General features: G+C 46.6%; 2 protein-coding genes and 1 pseudogene across 2 annotated transcripts; all 3 read right to left on the reverse strand.

Annotated features, from left to right (window-relative positions):
• Positions 1-4,716: 4,716 nt before the first annotated feature.
• Positions 4,717-7,296, reverse strand: LOC145952509 (uncharacterized). The gene has a single exon (XM_083064881.1). The coding sequence runs from the start codon at positions 7,294-7,296 to the stop codon at positions 4,717-4,719; it is 2,580 nt and encodes an 859-aa protein (XP_082921007.1).
• A 3,332-nt stretch (positions 7,297-10,628) lies between these two features.
• On the reverse strand, positions 10,629-13,117 carry LOC145952647 (putative galacturonosyltransferase 10 pseudogene; annotated as a pseudogene).
• A 5,031-nt stretch (positions 13,118-18,148) lies between these two features.
• On the reverse strand, positions 18,149-23,473 carry LOC145952510 (uncharacterized). Its single transcript, XM_083064882.1, has one exon. The coding sequence runs from the start codon at positions 23,471-23,473 to the stop codon at positions 18,149-18,151; it is 5,325 nt and encodes a 1,774-aa protein (XP_082921008.1).
• Between the last annotated feature and the right edge of the window lie 246 nt (positions 23,474-23,719).

Here is a 23,719-nt window from a genome sequence, read left to right on the forward strand (position 1 = left end):
CCGAGATGAGTGGGCCTCAAATGTTGGAATTAATTGTTGTGCCGAGACCTCATTGTGTGTTGAAGGTCATGCCGAGGTTGAAACGAGTGTGACTTGCCACGTTGGCCTTGGCGGTTACAGGCCCAACGATTATTTAATCTGGACCATTGGATGTTCTAGATCGAACGGTCCCGGTCTTGCTGAGGCTTTTCACCTTCCCCGTTTACCTCACCTATAAATAGGGGGGGTGTGAGAATTTACTTGCTGTAAATTCTCCGAGCTCTCTCGCAATCAGATTCGACCGAGCTAACCGAGTAAGGTAAATTTTGTATTCGTTATTTTTTAGCAATAAATGGATAGGGGATATTCCTCGGCAAGGAGTTGGACGTCCTCGGAGAGTTCGGACACTAATTCAAGTAGAGAGGGGTCGGGGTCAAGTGAGATATCTAGGTTGCCGCCTCTGCAGTGCGAGGTAGTGTTTCCTTCCGACCGCCCCGAGCCAGAAGATAGTGGGGATGAGGTGGTTGAGATCTCGACACCGCCGAATCTAGGTGTAGCTCTGGCACGAGTTGTCGAAGTTGACAAGAGGGGGGTGAGTTCGGTCGGGGTAGAGCCTGCCGACGTGGAGATTCAGGGGGGTGTAAGGGAAGTGATCGGTGGCGGTCGAGGTAAACGTAAGGTCACTTCGAGACCTAAGCCGAGAGCGAGGATTGAATATGGCTCTCTGGAGATGTTGGGGTATGAATGGGTAGACGGAGAGGTCGGCATATATTTCTCCAAGTGGTCTGACCAAGCCATGCTAGACACCTTTGTTTCTTTGGAGAAGTGTTTTGGCAGCGGAGACGGAGAATTTCCTTTGCTTGCCAAGGCGTGCGAGGACGATGGGCCGAACACTGATTTCGTCTTTCTGGAACCAAGTGACGACGAGGCCGACTACTTCTACGCCTACATGTGCTGGTTCGAAGATCTCGGGGTCCAATTGCCGTTTGATGATTTCCAGATGGGTGTGCTCCGAGTGCTAAATGTTGCGCCGACCCAATTACATCCGAATGCCTGGGCGGCAATGCAGGCATTCCGAAACCTCTGTCTATGCTTAGGACTCACGCCTCGGCCGTTAGCGTTTCTATATTTTTATACGTGTCGGCCGAGTAAATCGGTGAAGTGGGTATCGTTGTCTCGGGTGCCGAAGCGTGGGTTTCTTCAAGCCTTCACCTCGTCCTACAAAGGTTTTAAGAGTGGGTTTTTTAAGGTTCGTTGGGGGTCGGACATGAGAGATTGTTTCTATGATCGCGAAAACACTCCCCTATTCCCCTTCTACTGGACGAGGCGTCCGACTCGTTACGAGGCTATATCAAAATCAAAACTCCCTGCCGAGGACATAGAGATTGTAGAACTCCTCGACCAATTGCCGAAGGAACTACCCGTCCGAAGCCTCCTGGATATTTTCGAGACGTCTCATTTCGAGATGGTCTTGCTAGGTATGTACCTTAGGCTTCGGTAATGTAGCACCGTTTTTAATTGATGTTAAAATTTGCTTTGTTGAAGGATTGATGGCCGGAGGCAAACTTGACGTGGTCGCGATGCTCGCCAAGAGGGCGAAGGAAGCAAAGGAGAGCGGAAAGGTGCCGCCGGCAAGATCGGCCCTCAAGGCACAACGAGACAAGCCTCCTCACGTCCTGATTCCGATGTCCGATCCCAAAAAGAAAGGGGGGTCGTCTAGGGTTCGGGCGGCCGAACAAAACCTTGAGTCGGAACGACCGAGCACTTCCTCCAAGCGGCCGAAGCAGCTATCACTGGATCAAACAGGGTGTGGGGCCTTCGCCATTCCTGCTGTTGTTGCGGGGTCCAACTTCCTGGCTTCGGACGTGCAGGTCGAGAACTTGGTCAGTCTCGACGTTACTACCGGGGGAGGACTTCAATACTTGGAGGGGATGTCAACGGAGGCCGAGTACAAGCTATTCTGTGAGCTTGATGCTCGGACTTCCCTCGTGGCCAAGCATGTGATGATGAGGTCGGCGGTCTCGGCCGAGAGGCTCCAAAGCCGTTTGAAAGATGCTAAGGCGACGGTGAAAGATGCCTTGAGTGCTAATGCCAAGGCCACTGAATCGGCTGAGGAATTGAAGAAAGCCGCCGATGCGTATCGCAGAGAGGCCGATGACTTGAAGCTGACCGTGCAAAAGATGAAGGTCGACGCCGCCGCTGCTGCAAACGAGATCACCCGGCTTAAGGAGTCGGCTGCGCAGTTCGAGGCCGAGGCCACCGAGCAAATTCTCTCCCAACGTGACGCCGGCTTCAATCATGCTGTTCGGCAGGCTTATCACTTTTGCGACGTCCCGGCTGACTTTCAGTTTGATGTTAGTCGGGACTTCTTGGGTGGCAAGTTTATGAGCTACGCCGAGTTCCCCCAAGGGGCCGAGCCAGATGCCGAGGCCCCGCGCCAAAATATGTCCAGTCGGGCCCCGGTGCAATCAACTGGGGAGGATGACCAAATAATTGATGTTGTCGGAGACGGGAACCCGGTGGAGCCGGCGGTTGAATAGGATCGGCTTGTATAGCCTGCTAGGGTTAGGGATTACTTGTAATTTGGCCGGTAGCGCCTTTTGTTAGCTCGGCCTTAGGTGTCGGGGGTGTAGGCTGATTTAACTTTTTGTAAGTAGCCATTTTGATCGGCACTGATTAAATAGAAATTTTTATTTCAAGTTAAGATGAACCGAACACGCCTCAACCGAGGGTTTTTTCACAACGCGATCGAAACGAACCCTGTGCGAGCGATCGGCTCAATCTGCCATTATTAATAATGAGACTGCATTTGATTGCTAAGTTAAAATGAATCGGCCTCGGCTTAACCGAGGGTTTTCCCTTTCTCAACTCGGTGGAAATGAAACCTTTTCGAGAGGTCGGCTTAATCGGCCATTATTAATAATGAGACTTCATTTGAATGCTAAGTTAAAATGAATCGGCCTCGGGTTAACCGAGGGTTTTCTTTTGTGAGAGGTCGGTTAGATCGGCCATAAGTGATGACACCGCCATGTATGGTGCGTAGCGGGTTCTTGTTCTACTTACGCGAGTAGGAGGTAGCTTGGCCAAAGCGTGATGGGCCCGACCCATTGGGAGTCGGGGCGTTGTGCTGGGTTTAAATGCTGGTGGTGTATACTACTCGGACTAGATGCGTTCTTAACCGAGGGGGTACTCGGCAGGGAAACCTGTCGGGCTCGGTAGAACGTCGAGGTGGTCGGCCGAGGATTGCTTGGCGTTGGTACGTGAGTAACGTTTGGCCTAGGTGCATCCTTAGCCGAGGAGGGTACTCGGCAGGGAAACCTGTCGGGCTCGCTAGAACGTCGAAGTGGTCGGCCGAGGATTGCTCGGCGTTGGTACGTGAGTAACGTTCGGCCTAGGTGCATCCTTAGCCGAGGAGGGTACTCGGCAGGGAAACCTGTCAGGCTCGGTAGAACGTCGAAGTGGTCGGCCGAGGATTGCTCGGCGTTGGTACGTGAGTAACGTTCGGCCTAGGTGCATCCTTAGCCGAGGAGGGTACTCGGCAGGGAAACCTGTCGGGCTCGGTAGAACGTCGAAGTGGTCGGCCGAGGATTGCTCGGCGTTGGTACGTGAGTAACGTTCGGCCTAGGTGCATCCTTAGCCGAGGAGGGTACCCGGCAGGGGAACCTGTCGGGCTCGGTAGAACGTCGAAGGGGTCGGCCGAGGGTTGCTCGGCGTTGGTGCGTGTCGATCGAGATCGAATTCTGCATCATTGCGGTCTACACATGCATAATATTGGATGAGGAAAAATAATGAAATAAGTTTTTTATTAATTAAGTGCCTCGTTAAAAACCTTGCCGACCCAAAACCCTCCTTAGGGACAAAAGAGTCGGTCAAGGAAAAGAGTGCACTAGTACATCAACTGTAATACATCTTTAGGTGAGTTGAGTTCCAAGTTCTAGGGATAGGCTTTCCGGACAGGTGCTCCAGCTTGAATGCTCCGTTATTCAGGTTGTGTCGGACTCGGAAGGGCCCATCCCAGTTTGGGGCGAGCTTCCCTTGCTTCGGATCTTTCCTCGCTTCGCCCGTGGCTCTCCAAACGAGATCTCCTTCTCGGAATGCTCGAGGCTTCACCTTGCTGTCGAACCTTCTCTTGTATCGTTGTTTGGTGGCCTCGGCCACAACCAGCGCTCGGTCTCGAACCTCTTCTATCGCGTCTAGGTTTGTTCGGAGTTCGGCTTCGTTGTTTGCCTCATCAAAGTGGGTTCGGCGGAATGACGGTTCCCCGATTTCCACTGGGATCATCGCATCGGACCCATAAGCCATGCGAAAAGGGGTCTCCTGCGTAGTCGATTGGGGGGTACATCGGTATGCCCAGAGCACCTCGGGTAGTTGCTCGGCCCATGCTCCCTTTGCCTCCCCTAGCCGTTTCTTTAATTCTGCCAGGATGACCTTGTTGGCCGACTCGGCCTGCCCGTTTGTTTGTGGGTGTTCCATCGAGGTAAATTTGTGTTGTACTCCTAGGCCAGCCAGGAACTCGTTGAGTTTTTGATCGGTGAATTGAAGGCCGTTGTCGGTCACTAGTGTGTGAGGGACACCGAAGCGGGTGATGATGTTTTTCCATAGGAATTTTTGAACCTGGAGGGCGGAGATGCATGCCAGGGGTTCGGCCTCAATCCACTTGGTAAACAAATCCACAGCTACGATGAGGAACTTGCATTGCCCCTTGGCGATCGGAAATGGTCCTAGTATGTCGGCTCCCTAGGTAGCGAATGGCCATGCGGGGGGGATGCAATGTAGTTGCTCGGCCGGCTGGTGGATTAGGTTCCCATGCTTCTGACACGGTAGACACTTCTTCACAAACGCTGCACAGTCGGTGCTCATGGTCGTCCAGTAGTATCCGGCCCGTAAGAGCTTGGAGACAGTTGTCCTCGCTCCTGAGTGCAGGCCGCAGATTCCCTCGTGCACCTCTCTCGTCACATAATCGGCTTCATGGAGGTCGAGACATTTTAGCAACGGGGTAGAGAAACCACGTTTGTACAGTTGCCCGGCAATGATAGTATATCTACTGGTTTGGGTTCGCAAACGTTTGGCCTCGGCCGGATCGTCTGGTGTGACCCCGTCAATGATGAAAGCTTTGATTTCGGCTCGCCAGTCTGGGGGATCTTTTGGTGCGGTGTGGTCGGCATCGACATTTGCTATCAATTCCGTGTCAACACTGGGGTGGTCGATCTCCTGTTGGATGATGGTACTCAAGTGACCTGGTTTTTTGGTTGTGGCCAACCTAGCCAACCGGTCGGCTCGAGTGTTGTTCTCTCGTGGGATGTGCTCGACCGACACCTCCTGGAAGTTTGACTTCAGCCCTTGATAAGTGTGGTAGTATTTCATCATCACGTGGTCCTTGACCTGTAAATTACCACCTACTTGTTCGGCCACAACCTTAGAATCGGTCAGACATTTGATTCTCGTCGCGCCCATGTCTTCGGCTAATCTGAGCCCGGCTATCAGGGCTTCGTACTCAGCCTGATTGTTGGAGGCTTTGAATCGAAAACGCAGGGATTGCTCCAATGTAATGCCCTTCGGCCCCTCTAAGATTACACCTGCTCCGCTCCCCTGGCTGTTTGAGGAGCCGTCCACGTGGAGGGTCCACCATTGTTCTTCGAAGTGGCCATGGGGGTGTAATTCGTTCACGAAGTCGGCCAGGCATTGCGCTTTGATCGGCCCTCTCGGCCTGTACGCAATGTCAAATTGCGAGAGTTCGACAGCCCATGCCATCATTCTCCCGGCGAGTTCGGGTTTGCCTAGGACTTTGGAAATCGGGCAATCGGTGTGCACGACCATTCGGTGGCTCTGAAAGTAGTGTCTCAAACGTCGGGAGGTATGTACCAATCCGAGAGCGACTTTTTCAATAAGTTGGTATCGGGTCTCGGAATCCTGAAGAAGTCGGCTAACGAAATAGACGGGAACCTGAGAGCCTCCCTTTTCTTGTACCAGAACCGAGCTGATTGCTTCGTCTGATACGGCTAAGTATGCCAACAGCGGATTCGAACGGTCCGGTCTCGTCAGGGTCGGAGGGGTCGCCAAAGCTGTTTTCAATGTTGCGAAGGCCTCTTCGCATGATTCGTTCCAGGCGAAAGTCGACGCCTTTTTCAAGAGCTTCGTCATCGGACTGATTTTGTCGCCTAGCCGAGGGAGGAATCGGGACAGGGCAACCAGTCTTCCAGAGAGGCGCTGCAATTCCTTCAGGCTGCTCGGGCTCCGCATATCTATTACAGCTTGGCATTTGTCTCGGTTAGCTTCTATGCCTCTCGATGATAGCATAAAGCCAAGAAATTTACCTCCCTTAACCCCGAAAGTGCACTTCTCGGGGTTGAGTCGCATGTTATGTTTACGCAATGCTCCGAATGCTTCGGCGAGGTCGGCCGCGTGATCTTCCATGGAGTTAGATTTCACCACCATATCGTCCACATAAATCTCGATGTTGCGGCCGATTTGATCTCGGAATACCTTGTCCATCAACCTCTGATAGGTTGCCCCAGCGTTCTTCAACCCGAACGACATTACCTTGTAACAAAAATTGGCGCTTTCGGTGATGAACGCCGTTTTTTCCTCGTCGGCCGGGTGCATTTTTATTTGGTTATAACCTGAATATGCATCCAAGAAGCTGAAGATTGCGTGCCCTGACGCACCGTCTACAAGCCGATCAATACAAGGGAGCGGGTATGCATCCTTCGGGCAGGCTTTATTGAGGTCGGTGTAGTCGGTACACATTCTCCATTTGCCATTTGACTTCTTGACCAAAACTACATTTGCCAGCCACGTGGTGTACATAACTTCTCGGATGAACTTTGCTTGCAATAGTTTTTGCACCTCAACATTTGCAGCCCTTCGTTTCTCGTCTCCCATTTTCCTTTTCTTTTGGGCTATCGGTCGGGCGTCTCGGCACACTGCTAATCGGTGACACAAGAAACCAGGGTCTATCCCAGGCATGTCTGACGCCGTCCAAGCGAACAAGTCTTTGTTGTCTCGGACAGTTTGCTTGACTCGGTTTGCATCAGTTTCGCTCAACTGGGATCCTATTTGGGTGATTTGTTCGGGTGATCGGCCGAGCTGGAAAGGGACGAGGTCTTCGGCGACCTCAATTCGTTCCACTTCCCCTAGACGAGGATCGAGGTCGATGCTCTCGGCTGTCTCCTGTCTAACCACGTTTACCCCTCTTGCTGTCGCGGGTGGCTCGGCCAGAGGCTGCACCTTCAGACTAGAGAGGTAACACTCCCTTGCAGTTTTTTGGTCGGCATGCACGGTGATCACCTCCTGCTTATCCCTCGATGGAAATTTCATGCACAGGTGGGGGGGTCGAAACAATGGCCCCCAACGTGTTGATCGAGGGTCGGCCCAGTAGAACGTTGTACGACGTGTTGGCGTGCACCACGATGTATCGGATCTTGATCTCTCGGGAAGTCTTTTGGTCGAACCCGAAACGGGTATACAGGTCGATGCACCCTCTTGTCATCACTCTTTCGCCAGAAAAACCGACCAGGGGTTCGTGATATGGCTCTAAGCTCTCCTCGGGAATCCCTAGCTGCACAAAAGTATTCCAGTACAAGATGTCGGCGGAGCTCCCTTGGTCGACCAGGGTTTTCTTCACGATGCAGTTGTGCATCTCGACTGAAATCACCATGGGGTCGTCTTGGATGGGGTCGACACCACGAAAGTCTCGGTCCGAGAATGTGATTGTCGGCATCCTCGGTGCTTTCTGTTGGTTCACGGTATTTAGATCTCAGACTGCCCGGAGGTGCCGCTTTCTAGCCGAAGAGGTGGAGCCTCCTCCGGCGAAACCCCCGGCGATCGTGTTTATTATCTTTCTCGGCCGAGTGCTGTCTTCTCTTGAATTTCGTGAATGGTCTTTCCTTTCGGCCGAATGGGACCTGTGACGTCGGTCTCTTGGTGGTGACGTTCGCCGACTGTATTCTTCGTCTCTCCCTCTTGGCCGGTGGTCTTGCGGTGAGACAAAGTTCTTCAGGTGACCTTGCTTGATAAGGTCCTCAAGCTTGTCCTTTAGCGCCGAGCATTCTTCCGTCGAGTGCCCCCGGTTTCGGTGGAATCGGCACGCTTTCGCCTTGTCCGCTCTTGGGGGCGTGTTCGCTCTTTTTGGTATTATCAAGATTTCCGACGAGAGGGCTTGCTCCAATACCTTAGCCCTGCTAGCGTTGAGGGGAGTGTACGTTGTGTATCGTGGTCCTCTCGGGGGGCGGGAATTTGAGGGGTCGGCATTGATCTTTTTTGTTGGTTCCCGGCTAGATTCCTTCCGGTTGTAATTCTCCTCGGCTCTAGCTTGATTTCTTGTTTCGGCCAACTCCTCCATTTGCATGTATTTTTCAGCTCGGCGTCGGAGATCATTCATGTCCACAGGTGGCTTTTTGCATAAGCTATTGACGAACGGTCCCGGCCTGAGGGCAGTGCTCAACCGGTCCAGCGCCACGGCGGGGTTGAGATCACCGATCTCCATGGCAATCCTGTTGAACCGGTCCATGAAACAACTCAGACTCTCTTTCTTCTCCTGACGCACTCCCGCTAAAGCCAACAAGGTCGTCCTGTACGGCTTGCTCGTCGCAAATTGCAAAGTGAACTGGGATGACAACTCGCCAAACGAGTCGATGGAAGAGTTCGGCAACCTGGTGAACCAGTTTAGAGCTCTTCCTTTCAGTGAGGTGGGAAATATTCGGCACAAGGCCGAGTCGTCTTGGGTGGAGAGAGTTGCCTGCGTCAGGAAAACATTTAGGTGTTCATCGGGGTCGGAAGTTCCGTCATATTTCTCAATTGGGAGGTTTTTCCAATGATCCATGAGGGTTGTTTCCATTATTCTCCGTGAAAAGGGATGTCTTAGGGAATGGACGGTGGTTTCGGCCCTGTTGGCTACCAATGAGGTGCTCGGCATTCGAGTTACCGGCTCAGTCGGGGCGTGATAGGCAGATTCTTCCACGGCTGTGGGGGTGGACGACACACAAGTTTGGTTCAGGTTCCGGAGTTCGGCATTCTGCCGCCGTAACTCGGCTAGCTCCCGGGCGTCGGCTTCTCTTTGCCTGCGTATGGTGGCCATTTCTTCCCGCAACGCGCGGAGGTCATCTTGTAAATTTGGTTGGGTTTGATCAGTATTCGGCTGGACCTGCTGTATCACGGGTTCCGGTTGAGTTTGGGGCATTCCGTACGGGTAACGCTCTTGGTTAGTCATGGCGGGATTGGCTTCGGTATTAACGTTGTGAGTCGGTTGGGTCGTTGTTGATTGTCCTTTACGGGTCACTACCATATCTCGGTCTCAGTCGTAGAGTTAAGAAAGGGGCTGAAAACGTCTCTTCGGCCCCACAGTGGGCGCCAAATGTTCCTGTGTTAGGATACACACTCCAATTATCCTTGTTGTAGTAGGTCTGGTCTTGGGTCTCGGTCTTCTCGTTCAATCCGGGCGGTCCGAAGCGAGAGGGTGGGGTGCCTGCAAAGACACTCCAACGCTCAAGTAAGTACTCGGCGTAATAAATGCGGTAGGTCAAAAGTAGTTACGTACCTCTTAGGAATTCTATTTATAGGTGTTCGTGTTGGGCCGTGATTATGGGTTGGGCCCCGGGAAATTAGGGGACTGATCCGAAGTTTATGCTAATTAATTTATCCGTAATTAAGCCGGTAATGACGTTGACCTTGGCCGACCGTACCGATAAGTTCCGTACATTCGTGTGGGGTCGGTGGTGTCGGGTACTCGGCGTGTTCGGGTACGCAAAGCGTTCGGATTGCTCGGCCTAGTCGACACCATACGGTATACTTTCTTTTTGCGAAGGGAGAGAAGAAGGAAAATAAAGACAATGAAGGTAAGTTTGCGAAAAAAAAAAAAGGAAAAAAAAATAATGAAATGTATCTTAGACATCTTGTACCTTAACAATGACTTTAATCAACGGCTGTAATTTGAGCCTCTTATTTTGGGCCGAGACAGAATATTAGTAAAAGTGTGTTTGGTTGTGGGTGCTGTGAACAAAAGGTATTTATATTTGATGATGAAAAATTGATCATGCGCTATGCGGGCGGGTTCCAGAACAATTACTTTAAATAGTTCCCCCCTTAAACACAGTGATGAAATGGATTGAAAATGATAAATGAATACGACAAAAATGAAGTCATGGTAAACTTATTTTTAATTCACCAAAAATCAATCCCGATTAAATGAATGAAATAATATTACTAAACTACCCTTTCTTAAAAACAATCAAGTGCATAAAAATGTTACGAGAAGATTTGTACCTTCACTTCCTAGTAAAATTTTCTTTTCATTTATATCATGACCCCAGGCAGAAAACAAAATCTTTTAATTCCTTATTTTCTTTCTTCTTTTTCCTTATTTCTATTTTCTAAGAATATTTTTAAAGAAAAGACAAATATGCATCGATGACCAACAAACATTACATTGGTTCAAATATAACTCAATTCAAAGCATTTAACCGCCATGCTGAACACGTGCTACTTTGAATTAACAATCATAGATTTTATTAATAAGCTAAACCAGATCTTTGGAATATTGATATATAAGTTACAAAATATCCGTAACATACTTGTACAAGCATGCGAGAGAAACATTCTCCATAAAGGACAACAAATGCAACTGGAATCTGTTTCTGAAATAAATAAACTAGTTTTGTGATACATGAGAACTATAATGACAGTAATTTCTTTTGAAAAAATGGCAACAAGAATAGCAGGATAAAGTTTCAGCAAATGAATGCCATGGGAAAGAACATCTGGTCTTGCACAGGACAGTAGTGAACAATAAACAGTTTGCAGCTGATCTCATCCTTTGACTACACTTAAAAACTATGAACTGATATAGTCTAATACGTGACAAATAAACATCTATATGCTACAACAGAAGATCCAGATTCAATAAAGGCACCAAGTTAAAGCCACCACACATGCTTGACCATTTAAAATTGTACAAGCATTTCTGACTACCAATTAAGACCTCAATTTGCATCTCCGGTGGGGATCACCAAGCCTACCAGTTCCATAAACAGCTAGTGACACATTCTCCTACCCCAACAATAGGGGCTACTACTTCTGAATCTGAATCTTCCACCAAGGTTTCAAGTATTCAAAATCAATGAAAGTTACACTGTTGCAATAACGGATGAGAGTATTCAACATATTTTTCCCATAAAGGCTTGTACTTCTCAATCCCAATCTTCAACCATGGTTTGGAGTTCCCATTGAAGTGAAGTACAGCTCCTCTCTCTATTAACTGAGGATCAACATTGGTGTAGCCAAAACCCAAAACATGCCATGATGGATCCAAGGGTTCAGTTAATCCATAAAATGTCAATAATCCAGGAGGCAAGGTACCGAGTTTCCACAATGTCCGGTCTACATTCTTTTCCTGCCAGTAGTGGTAGATGCCAGTTACATTCTTTTTCCTCCATTCAACCAAATCAAACACATTCATCCCAAATGCCCAACCGCAAGCATCAGGATCAAAATGTGTGCGTATAAGAGGATGGGAATAGTTCAAGTATTTGTGGTATCTGTGAAATGTTTCCATGCATGTTTCAACAGCTCCATTTACATTCCCATTCAAATCAATGGAGAAAAGACCAGAAAGATCCTTCTGAACCACAACATCATCGTCGAGGAACACCACCTTCTTTAGTGCAGGAAAAACTTCAGGGATGTAGAATCTCAGGTGATTAAGCATGGAAAGATATTTAGGGTTTCGAAACTTGATAGGTGTCCTTCCCTCATCACTATTGCCAGAAAAGTAGTAGCTCTGTATTTCTGAGTCTTGAAGTTGCTTGAGCACAGGAACATATGAAGCATTTAACCAACTAAAGTCTTCAAACTTCTGAACTTCAACTGTCACCCCACGGAAATCATTCATGGTGAACCATGCCTTCATTGCAGCATAGTTTATTTCATCAGTGACAAGGTGGAAAACAATCATATTAGGGTTTTTTGAATTCATTGCAGTTGAATTGACCACAACTGAAGTTGCAAGAATGTTATCAGAGAAAACACAAAAGTGGTAAAGATTGTTATCCTTAAGCTTCATCTCCACATGCCTTTTGTCCTTCAATTTCTTTTGCAAATTAAAGCTTTTGAACCATTCTGTTGTCAACCGGACACCAAGACAATACAGGCTTTTTGGGACTTCTTCAGCAGCTATTTGTCCATATTTTGAACTCTTTTCACTAACAGAATTCATCTGTTCCTCAAGAGCTTGAATCTTTGCTTTGAATCTCATGATCATGTTTGCACTATCATAATGGAGCTGCTGGGCCTGGTATAACAATAATGCCATATCATGGATAGCCCTATCTGTTTCCCTGGTTGTTAAAGGAACACGCCTAGTGGCAGCATTTGAGAGGAGCATCTGCGAATTGTGGATCTGGGCACTTAATTCCCAAGCAAATTGGAGATTGTTACTTTCTTTTGCAATTACAACAAAAGCTTTTGCCAGGGATATCTGATCATTAAGTTGTCTTGTGACTGAGTTAGAGCTTAACATCTCTTCAGTAATATTAAGGCTTTCCATAATCTTATCATGCTTGTAAGGTCTCTGCATAACAGGATACAAGTTATTATTAGTTAAAAAAGGATGACAAGGACCTAATCTACACTCACCATCCCCATTAATAATAATATAATATTCTGATTTTGTAATATAAAATAAAGCATGCCATGTAAGCTGCATTTAATAACTTATCAAGTTCAAGTATTGTTTTCATGATCCACGCATTATCCTTTCTGGAAAAAGATGACCATTCCGTTACAGTTCCAATATTAGGGGAAAAAAGTATAATAAATACCTTTATAGGGAAATGTTTTTCTCTGTAATAAGGATATGAAATGTAAGTGAAAACTACGGCAAGAGCAACATCTGCAAAAATCACTATTCTGCCTATTGCAAAACAAGATTTAAGCTTTTCCTATAATTATAGTAATTATAAACAAATAACAACAATGTGAGCATAGGGTAGTAGCATGGTATCGGTACGGACAAGGATCCTCTCCAGTGAAGAAAAAAATTGGGATGGTGAAGTGTGATTATCTCACTCTTAATTTTTTAAAAATATTTAATTTGTAATAAAAATATACTATTTTAATAAAATTGATTGAATGATTAGAATTTCATTCAATGATAATGTTATTAGAGATTTCCCAACATGGCATGGATTAAAATCCAATGAACTTCCAAAATCAATGTCAGGGAATTGTGCAGGTGTTGATGTCTAATAAAATCAGCAGTTTAAAACATCAGATCTAGCATACCACTGCAATTCAAAATTAATAAGCATTCAAGTTCAGATTGATGTAAAAAAAAAAAAAAAAATAAAGTATGTAGTGTGCGACTGTTACTGAATGGAAACATACAAATGTTTTTTATTCAATCTAGCACTTGATTCGACTCATCCCTAAACTTCCCATATACGATACAGAAGAAACACAAAAAAGAGCAATCAATACTGTCTAAACACAAAAATCTGACATAGTCGAAATTTGGCCCCCATTATATTTCTGAATGATGAACCAATCTCATAAACCGAGATAACCTTTCTCCTATACAGATTATATTAGGCATGCATCAACCAAATGAGCCCAAGAACAAAAAATTACAAACAATCATCCCATGAATTACAAAACAACCCCCCTTTCACACCCCCAAGAATGAAAAATTATCCAAAACAAAGCAGTGGAAAAGCCAAATCACACAATCTCCTTGACACACACAATTCCAAAATCTCAAAATCAGTTTCCAGTCAAATCTTCTCGTACTCTGAAGGCCGAACGAGTGGTCCAATCCAATGCGAGTGAAGGGTTGGTACCTGCAAAAGGCACTCCAACGCTCAAGTCAGGACAAGCACCAATATCGAGGGTAATTAATGAACAGTGACGTTACCTTTTGACTTGAGCTATTTATATTGACATTTATGGGCTTTGGGCCCCATGGGCCCTGCAACGTATTTACCGTATTAGGTAATACACCTTAATCAACTAATTAACTCCTAATCATGGATTAAGGGCCATGAGAGATGATGGGCCGATCCAGGTGGCCGAACGCCACTCGGTCACTTGGTTTTGCCTTTTGGCAGCCGACCGGGTGGTGGCCGAACGCCCTTACCCGTACACTGCCCCCCAGCCTTGAAGAGAGACATGACTTTCTTTAAGGGTAAACTGAAGATGGCGGTTAGGGTAAGGTGAAGGGTCATGTATTAAATAACCGTTAGATATGGAAGATCTAACGGTTACAACTTTTCGATACTTTAAATTTTCGCGCCTTTTTTCATTCCTATAAATAGGTTAAACGGTAGGGCCATTCATACACTTTATCATAATCCGTGTTGAGTTATTCCGAGACCTCAGAAGCCGACCCGGTTATCCTTCGTTTAGAAAAATTGGTAAGTTCTTGTAACCATGGTTGATACTTCTTCTAGTTCTTCGGCTAGCAGCTCTCGGTCCTCGTCTTCCGAGGGGTTCTCGTCCAGTATATCAAGTCCTAGGTTATCTCAATCTCCCATGCATGCCGAAAGGTCAGGTGAAAGCAGTGCCGCAACCGACGAAGCTTCTACTAGTGGCGGTGAAGAGGTTCAAGAGAAAAGAACACGAGCGTCTAACCGTCAACGATATGGTCCGTCTGATGTGCCTGGATATGAATGGGTAAACGGGGAAGTGACTTCATATTATTCGCGCTATCAAGACACCAAAATGATCACAAATCTCCTTGATTACACCAACTGTTTAAATTTTGATACTAAAGAGAATCCCTACCCGATTGGGATTCGGTCATGCCGAAACAATGCTTTTGTTAATCCTGATTTAGTTTGTCTTGATCAAAGTGATGGCAAAATGCCATCATTCTATATGTATGATTGTCTCCTCCGAGATCTCAAGGTTACGTTGCCGTTTGACGAGTTCACGATGGGAGTGCTACGAGTGTTGAATGTAGCTCCTACTCAATTGCACCCGAACAGCTGGGCACAACTGCAGGGCTTCAAGCACTTATGTAAATGTCTTCATATTAAGCCTTCCCCTCTTCTCTTTCTGTATTTCTACTCGTCTCGGCCAACGATTTTAGCAAAGTGGCATTCCCTAAGCCGAATAGGGGATCGGCTTTTATTAAATAGTTTCACTTCATCGTATAAGAATTTCAAAACTGGATTTTTCCGAGTGACCATACGGCCGAATGGGCAACGTTTCTTTTTTGATGGTAATGGGCAAAGTTTATTTCCGTTATACTGGACTCGTACCCCTCGGCCCTATGACGTGGTACCGAAGAAGATGCTGACAGCTGAAGAACGAACAGATTTGAAATTGTTAATGCGCCTTCCTCGGCGATTGCCGACTAGGTCATTAATCAATTTAATTGTATCGCCCCGTTGGTGGACCGACCTGATAGGTATGCTATTCGTCCTATTTTTTTCTAACAATTTAAATCCTATTGATGTTTACTTAACTCATCGTGCAGGAATCATGGTCAAAAGTGGTGCTGCTGACTTAGACATTCGTAGCTTGCTTGCCGCAAGGGTGAAGCAAGCTCGGCGATCCGGGGAAATAGGTACTTCAACTGTTGCTTCCTCTCCCCGACCCAATACGGACGACCGGTTGCCTCCTCATCCCGAACGCAAGAAGAAGAAAAAGGAAAAAGAGACCAACCGAGAGCGCGTAAAGAGAAAAGGTTCTGACGATCAACCAGAAGTGTCCAAAAAGGCGAAGTCATTGCCTGAGTCCTCTCCAAACCGAACCGTCATTGTGGTGCCTCCTCCACTGATGTCTCGTGCGTTTCTAAGCGAGGATACTCCCTCCGAGTCAGTGATTCGGTCTGATCTTGTCTCTCCATTCGGGCAAGAATTTTTATCATCCTTGGATGGGAAAACAAAGTGGAGACTTTTTTGCGAGGTTCAAGCACGCTCTTTGGCTCTGGCCCATCACCTTGCTATGGAACCTCTTGGCGAGGTTCAGTCTTTGAAACAAAATTTAGAGGAGGCTGAAAAGACTGCAGCCGATGCAATTTCAGTCAATGAAGAGGTGACTGCCAAGAATAGGGATCTCGCTGCCGAGTTGGATGCTGTTCGGCGTGATAATGATACCCTTCGTCTGGAACTTCAAAAAATAACCAATGAAGGGCGTCGCCGACTGGAGGAGGCTGAGACTGCCTATGACACCCTCAAAAAGCAAGCTCAAGAAAAGATCGTTGCTCAACATGAGGCTGGGTTCAAGCAGGCCATTCGTCAGGCTAAGCATTTCGGTCAATTTGAAGAGGGCTTTGAATTTGATATGACTAAGGATTTCTATCAAGGGTCCTTGATATCTTATGCCGATCTGCCTGAAGGAGCTGAATTGGATGATGATCCTGCCCCCCAAGCTGAAGATGATGTGGAGACCTCCGAGGAAAACACACTGGATGAGGGACACCATGATCCTACCAACGATACTGAGGGAAACCCCGATACCGTTATGGGAGATGAATCCGTCCGGACGCCGGAAGAGTAGTTAATTATACTTGTAATCAAAATGCCCTTTTTGTTGTAGTTTGGAGGCCGATAGAGCTTTCTTATCTGAATGAAATCGTTTTTCTTAAGCAATCTGTTTTGACTTGCTGTCCATTAATGATTAGTTAAATAAAAATCATCATTCTTGAGTCCTGATAAAGAGCCGAATGGATTAACCACTTGTATGTATATATCTAGGACCGAATGGGTAACCATTTGAACGCCTGAATAAAAGCTGAACAAGCCAGTTTCATCTTTCAGTTAAATAAAACCAAAGATAGGAAATAAACCCCCGATTTGGTAGCTGTCTTTTGGGTAAAACTAAATCAACTTTGACAAATCCGAAAGGACCTGCTTCAGTTGGTAGCTTTCTTTTGGGTAAAACCGAATCAACTTTGACAAATCCGAAAGGACCTGCTTCGGTTGGTAGCTTTCTTTTGGGTAAAACCGAATCAACTTTGACAAATCCGAAAGGACCTGCTTCGGTTGGTAGCTTTCTTTTGGGTAAAACCGAATCAACTTCCTTCGGCTAGTGCTTGCACGTTTTATGTAAGACCGAAAGAACACGTACCGGTTTGTAGATCTTGAATAACACCGAATGGGTTGCCTCGGCTTGTACTTCTGTTTTATGAAAAACCGAACGAACAAGCCTCGGTTTCTAGAACATTTGTGAATAAAACCGAACGAATTGCCTCGGCTTGTACTTCTGTTTTATGTAAAACCGAACGAACAAGCCTCGGTTTCTAGAACATTTGTGAATAAAACCGAACGAATTGCCTCGGCTTGTACTTCTGTTTTATGTAAAACCGAACGAACAAGCCTCGGTTTCTAGAACATTTGTGAATAAAACCGAACGAATTGGCTCGGCTTGTACTTCTGTTTTATGTAAAACCGAACGAACAAGCCTCGGTTTCTAGAACATTTGTGAATAAAACCGAACGAATTGGCTCGGCTTGTACTTCTGTTTTATGTAAAACCGAACGAACAAGCCTCGGTTTCTAGAACATTTATGAATAAAACCGAACGAATTGGCTCGGCTTGTACTTCTGTTTAATGTAAAACCGAACGAACAAGCCTCGGCTTGTAGAACTTTTATTAATAAAACCGAATGAATTGCTTCGGCTTGTATATCTGTGATGGAAGCATATTTGTTAAGGCACATCCTTGGCCGAGTTGAACAACTCGGGAGGGAAGCCTGTTGCGAGACTTTGAGGCACATCCTTGGCCGAGTTGAACAACTCGGGAGGGAAGCCTGTTGCGAGACTTTGAGGCACATCCTTGGCCGAGTTGAACAACTCGGGAGGGAAGCCTGTTGCGAGACTTTGAGGCACATCCTTGGCCGAGTTGAACAACTCGGGAGGGAAGCCTGTTGCGAGACTTTGAGGCACATCCTTGGCCGAGTTGAACAACTCGGGAGGGAAGCCTGTTGCGAGACTTTGAGGCACATCCTTGGCCGAGTTGAACAACTCGGGAGGGAAGCCTGTTGCGTTGATTAAGTAACAGAATCGAAAATTGAGCTGTAAGAATGGAAGAACTGCATAGATTTTTATTAACAGGTGCCTCGTTAAAAACCTTATCGGCCAAAACCCCTTTTCACTTTTTTACAAGGGGAGAAAAGACCGAATAAGGAAAAGAGTACACCATCTATGTATACAAGGTCTGATTTACAACAAACATTAACTATAATATGTCTTCAGATGGGATGCATTCCAAGTTCGCGGAATGACCTTGCCTGAAAGCTCTTCCAATTTATATGCACCGTTCTCCAAGCTATGCCGAATCCGAAATGGGCCATCCCAATTAGCAGCCAACTTTCCTTCTCTCGGATTACGCCTCGCCGATCCTTGTGCTCTCCATACTAGATCACCTTCTTTAAAACTTCTTCTGATAAGATTGGAATTAAATCTGCGAGTCATCCTTTGCTTGCAAGCCTCAGCCGTGATTTCTGCTTTGAGACGAACCTCGTCCGCCATATCCACTTCAGCTTGGAGAGACATATCATTGGTATTTTCATCAAAATGCATTCTTCGAAAAGAAGGTTCTCCAACCTCCACAGGTATCATAGCTTCGGTGCCATATGTCAGCCGAAATGGTGTTTCTTTAGTCGTGGATTGGGGCGTGCACCGGTAAGCCCATAGAACTTCCAACAATTCCTCCGCCCAAGCTCCTTTAGCGTCTCCCAACCGTCTCTTCAGTTCGCCAAGTATGACTTTGTTTGCTGCTTCGGCTTGCCCATTGGCTTGTGGATGTTCAACAGAGGTAAATCTGTGCTTGATACCGAGATCTTGTATGAACCGATTGAGTTTCTGATCGGTGAACTGCAGCCCATTATCGGTAACAAGTGCATATGGAATGCCGAAGCGAGTAATGATGTTCTTCCATAAAAATTTTTGGACATTGGCAGCTGTGATACTTGCAAGCGGCTCGGCTTCAACCCATTTTGTGAAGTAATCCACAGCTACCAGTAGAAACTTGCACTGTCCTTTGGCTATCGGGAAGGGGCCTAGAATGTCCATACCCCACATCGCAAATGGCCACGGCGAACTTATGCCGTGCAGTTCTTCAGCCGAAGCGTGGATAAGGTTACCATGTCGCTGACATGACACACAATGCTTCACAAAGTTTACACAGTCGTCCTTGAGAGTAGGCCAGTAGTATCCGGCTCGTAGCACTTTTGTTGCTAAAGTCCGTCCCCCCGAATGAAAACCACATATCCCTTCATGCATTTCTCTCAAAATGTAGCTAGCTTGTGCTTCATCAACACATTTCAACAATGGAGTCGAGAATCCTCTCCTATACAAATCTCCTCCAAGAATAACATATCTAGCGGCCTGCGTTCGGAGTTTTTTAGCCGCTGTTGGGTCCGATGGTAGTGTGCCCTGCTCAAGATAATCCATTATCTCGGTGATCCACGTACGAACGGATCGCTCCACTGCCAAACATTCGGCGGCTACCACACTTGGCGATTCGAGGTCCAAGTGAAGTGTGGTTCGTAGTTGTCCAGGCTTTCTGGTGCTGCTTGCCAACCGAGCCAATTGGTCCGCTCTCGTATTGTGTTCCCTTGGTGTGTGTTTTACTTGAACTTCTTCAAACGTATCGCGCATTTTTTGGAATAAATGGTAATATTTCAACAAGTTTGCATCTTTTACCTGAAAATTATCATTCACTTGTTCGGCTACGACCTTTGAATCGGTCCAGCACTCCAGCCGGTTGACACCAATTTCTTGCGCGAGTCTTAAGCCAGCCAATAACGCTTCATACTCGGCCTGATTATTTGAAGCTTTGAACGCAAACCGTAAGGACTGTTCTATGATTAATCCTGTTGGTCCCTCCAAAATTATACCTGCCCCACTCCCTTGATTGTTTGAGGAACCATCCACGTGTATCGTCCATACAGTATTAACAAAATATCCTTTCGGTTGCAATTCATCAACGAAATCCACCAAGCATTGGGACCGGATGGGTCCCCTAGGTTGAAAACAAATATCAAACTCCGATAACTCAATTGACCAAGCCATCATCCTTCCTGCTAACTCGGGTTTGCGTAACACTTTGGCTATCGGGCAATCAGTTCGAACAATAATCTGATGACTCTGAAAATATTGCCGAAGGCGCCGAGCAGTGTGAACAAGCCCGAGTGCCACTTTTTCTAAAAGCTGGTACCTTGTTTCGGCTTCCTGTAACATACGACTGATGAAATAAATGGGCTGTTGTCCCTCTTTTTCTTGAATTAAAACCGTACTTATTGTGTCATTCGAAACACACAAGTAGACCAGAATTGGTACTGCCGGATCGGGCTTAGAAAGGATAGGTGGAGAACCAAGACGTTCTTTTAAAGTCTGAAAAGACTTCTCACATTCGGCAGACCATTCAAACTTGTTCGCTTTTCTCAGTAATTTTACCATAGGTTTGGTTATTTCAGCCAAACACGGGAGGAATCTTGACAACGCTGTAAGCCGACCTGCTAACTGCTGAACTTGCTTAAGATTCTTAGGGCTGATCATTTTGACGATTGCCATACACTTATCGGGATTAGCTTCGATCCCCCTAACCGAAAGCATGAAGCCAAGGAATTTTCCTCCTGATACTCCAAACACACACTTCTCCGGATTAAGCCTCATATCATACTTGCGCAACTGTTTGAATATTTCAGAAAGATCCATTGCATGCTGATCAACATTTCTGGATTTTACCACCATATCATCCACATATACCTCCATGTTCTTGCCTATCTGATGTTGAAAAACTTTATTCATTAACCTTTGGTACGTTGCTCCAGCGTTTTTCAACCCAAACGGCATTACCCGATAGCAGTAATTAGCCGAATCGGTAATGAAGGCCGTCTTTTCCTCATCCCGAGCATGCATGGGAATTTGATTGTATCCCGAATAAGCATCCAGGAATGTCAACATTTCGTGTCCCGAGGCTCCATCGACTAATCGATCTATGTTTGGAAGTGGATAGGCATCCTTAGGGCATGCCTTGTTGAGACTTGTATAATCTGTGCACATTCTCCACTTTCCATTTGACTTTTTTACCATGACCACATTCGCCAACCAAGTGGTGTAATGAACCTCTCGAATGAATCCGGCATCAAGCAATTTGGCAACCTCTGTTTCAACTGCCAGCTTTCTTTCGGTCCCCATTTTTCTCTTGCGCTGCGCGATTGGTTTTGCTTCGGCACAGACTGAAAGTTTATGACACATGACTTTTGGATCCACTCCTGGCATATCGGAGGGTGTCCATGCGAAGAGATCTCTGTTCTTCTTTATAACCTGACATAAGGCCGAGTGGTCATCTTCAGAGATTTCGGCACCGATGTACGTGACCTGCTCGGGACGTGAGCCTATCTGGAACGGCACTTTAGACTCAATTGGTTCCACCCTTTCTTCATTATTCATTCTTGGATCAAGATCCAACACAGCCTCTTCTACTAGTGCCGAAACGTTCACAGCATGAATTTTGTTGGATTTGGATTTTCTTTCCTCCCTCGGCTCAACACGCAAACTAGCGTAATAACATTCCCTAGCAGCCTTTTGATCAGCGTGAATTGTAATGATATTTCCTCTGTCTGACGGGAACTTCATTGCCAAATGTGGCGTTGAAACAATAGCTCCTAATGCATTTAGGGATGGTCTACCGAGTAGGATATTATACGAGGTATTAGCTTCAACGACAATGTACTTTACTTGGATCTCTCTGCTCTCCTTTTCGTCGAAACAAAACCTTGTAAAAAGTTTTATGTATCCCTTGGTGCTGACTCTCTCTCCTGCAAAGCCAACCAACGGATCGTCATAAGGAAGCAACTCTTTTTCCGAGATACCCAACTGTTGGAATGTGCTCCAATATAGTATGTCCGCCGAACTGCCCTGATCAACCAGTGTTTTCTTGACAATGCAGTTGTGAATCTCAACACTAATGACCATCGGATCGTCTTGTTCTGGGTCAATACCCTTGAAGTCTGCATCTGTGAAGGTTATCGTTGGTAATCGCCGAGACGACTGTCGGTGAACAGCGTTGACCGACCGGATAGCTCGGAGATGTCTCTTTTGGGCCGAAGAAGTTGTGCCCCCACCTGCAAAGCCACCAGCAATGGTATTGATAATCCTTCGATGCGAGGGTGCCGAATCATCTTTTCTTTCACGTGACCTGCTTCTCTCGCGTCGACCTCTATCAGAGGTTTTATCAGAACGGTCTTGCCTGTGCCGATCCTGATACCTGGGTTGGTATGAACGATTTTGAGACGAACCAGACCGGTCCACAAAATTGTGCAGTTTCCCTTGCTTAATCAGGTCTTCGATCTTGTCTTTGAGGGCCGCGCATTCATCAGTTGAATGTCCCCGATTCCTATGATACCGACAAGATTTGCTAGTATCTGCTCTTGGCGGAGTAGATGCTCTCTTCGGGATCGTTAACACTTCAGATGCCAAAGCCTGTTCGAGGACCGCCGCGCGATTGGCATTAAGGGGAGTATACTGAGTATACTTCGGTCCACGAATAGGCCTCTCCCGAAGGGATATTTCTTTGCCTCGCCCCCTGTATGATGGTTCAACTGGTTTCTCGGATTTAGTGGACTGCTCGGCGCGGGCCTGATTTCTAAATTCTGCCAACTCCTCCATCTGCATGTACTTATCTGCCCTCCTACGTAAATCATTCATGTCCGAAGGAGGCTTTTTACAAATGCTGTTGACGAATGGGCCTGGTTTTAAAGCCGTTGTGAGATGATGCAGCGCCACGGCTGGGTTGAGATCTCTGATCTCCAAAGTAGCCTTGTTAAACCGATCCATAAACGCCCGAAGAGACTCTTTTTTATCCTGCCTAAGACTAACCAAAGATAAAGATGTTAGACTGTGAGGGCGACTTGTCGCAAATTGGATAGTGAACTGGGATGATAATGTATTAAAGGAATCGATTGAGTTAGGTGGGAGACGAGTGAACCAGCTGAGAGCTCTGCCTTTGAGGGACGTAGGAAAAATCCGACACAATGCAGCGTCATCGGTCGTACTCAGAGTTACCTGTGTCAGAAAAACATCTAAATGTTCATCAGGATCAGTGGTACCATCATACTTGTCAATAGGTAAAGCCTTCCAGTTGTCCATCAGGGGGAGTTGCATAATGGAGGGAGTAAACGGATGTCGGTGTGATCCGATAGTGGTTACATCTGCAGGACGAACTACAGTAGGTAAAGCCGAAGGGAATCTCTCAGGGGCTACTGCTGAAGCGTGGGGGACCGATGTATGGACCGCATGAGATTGGTATGACCCCTGAGTTTGTGTGTTGGTGGCATGGGTAGGCTTCCAAGAAGTATCCTGACTTCTCAACGCTTCATTTTCAGCCCTCAAGGCTGAAAGCTCCCTTGCATCTTTTTCTCTTTGTTGTTTCATCAATTCCATTTCTTGCTTGAGTAGTCGTACTGTTTCGGTAAGATCTGTTTCATCCACCATCTCCACATGTTCTTCAGTAGGGCGGTCTTGCGTGTTTGTTCTCCTAGTTATCGGCATCGTTCTTAGCAAACTTTCAATCACTTTCGTTCGGCCCCACGGTGGGCGCCAAAAATGTACCTGTCTGGAGGATACACCAAATCTTCTCGTACTCTGAAGGCCGAACGAGTGGTCCAATCCAATGCGAGTGAAGGGTTGGTACCTGCAAAAGGCACTCCAACGCTCAAGTCAGGACAAGCACCAATATCGAGGGTAATTAATGAACAGTGACGTTACCTTTTGACTTGAGCTATTTATATTGACATT

Source organism: Cajanus cajan, chromosome 10 (assembly GCF_000230855.2).
Source record: "Cajanus cajan strain Asha chromosome 10, NIPB_CcT2T_4, whole genome shotgun sequence".
NCBI lineage: Eukaryota > Viridiplantae > Streptophyta > Magnoliopsida > Fabales > Fabaceae > Cajanus > Cajanus cajan.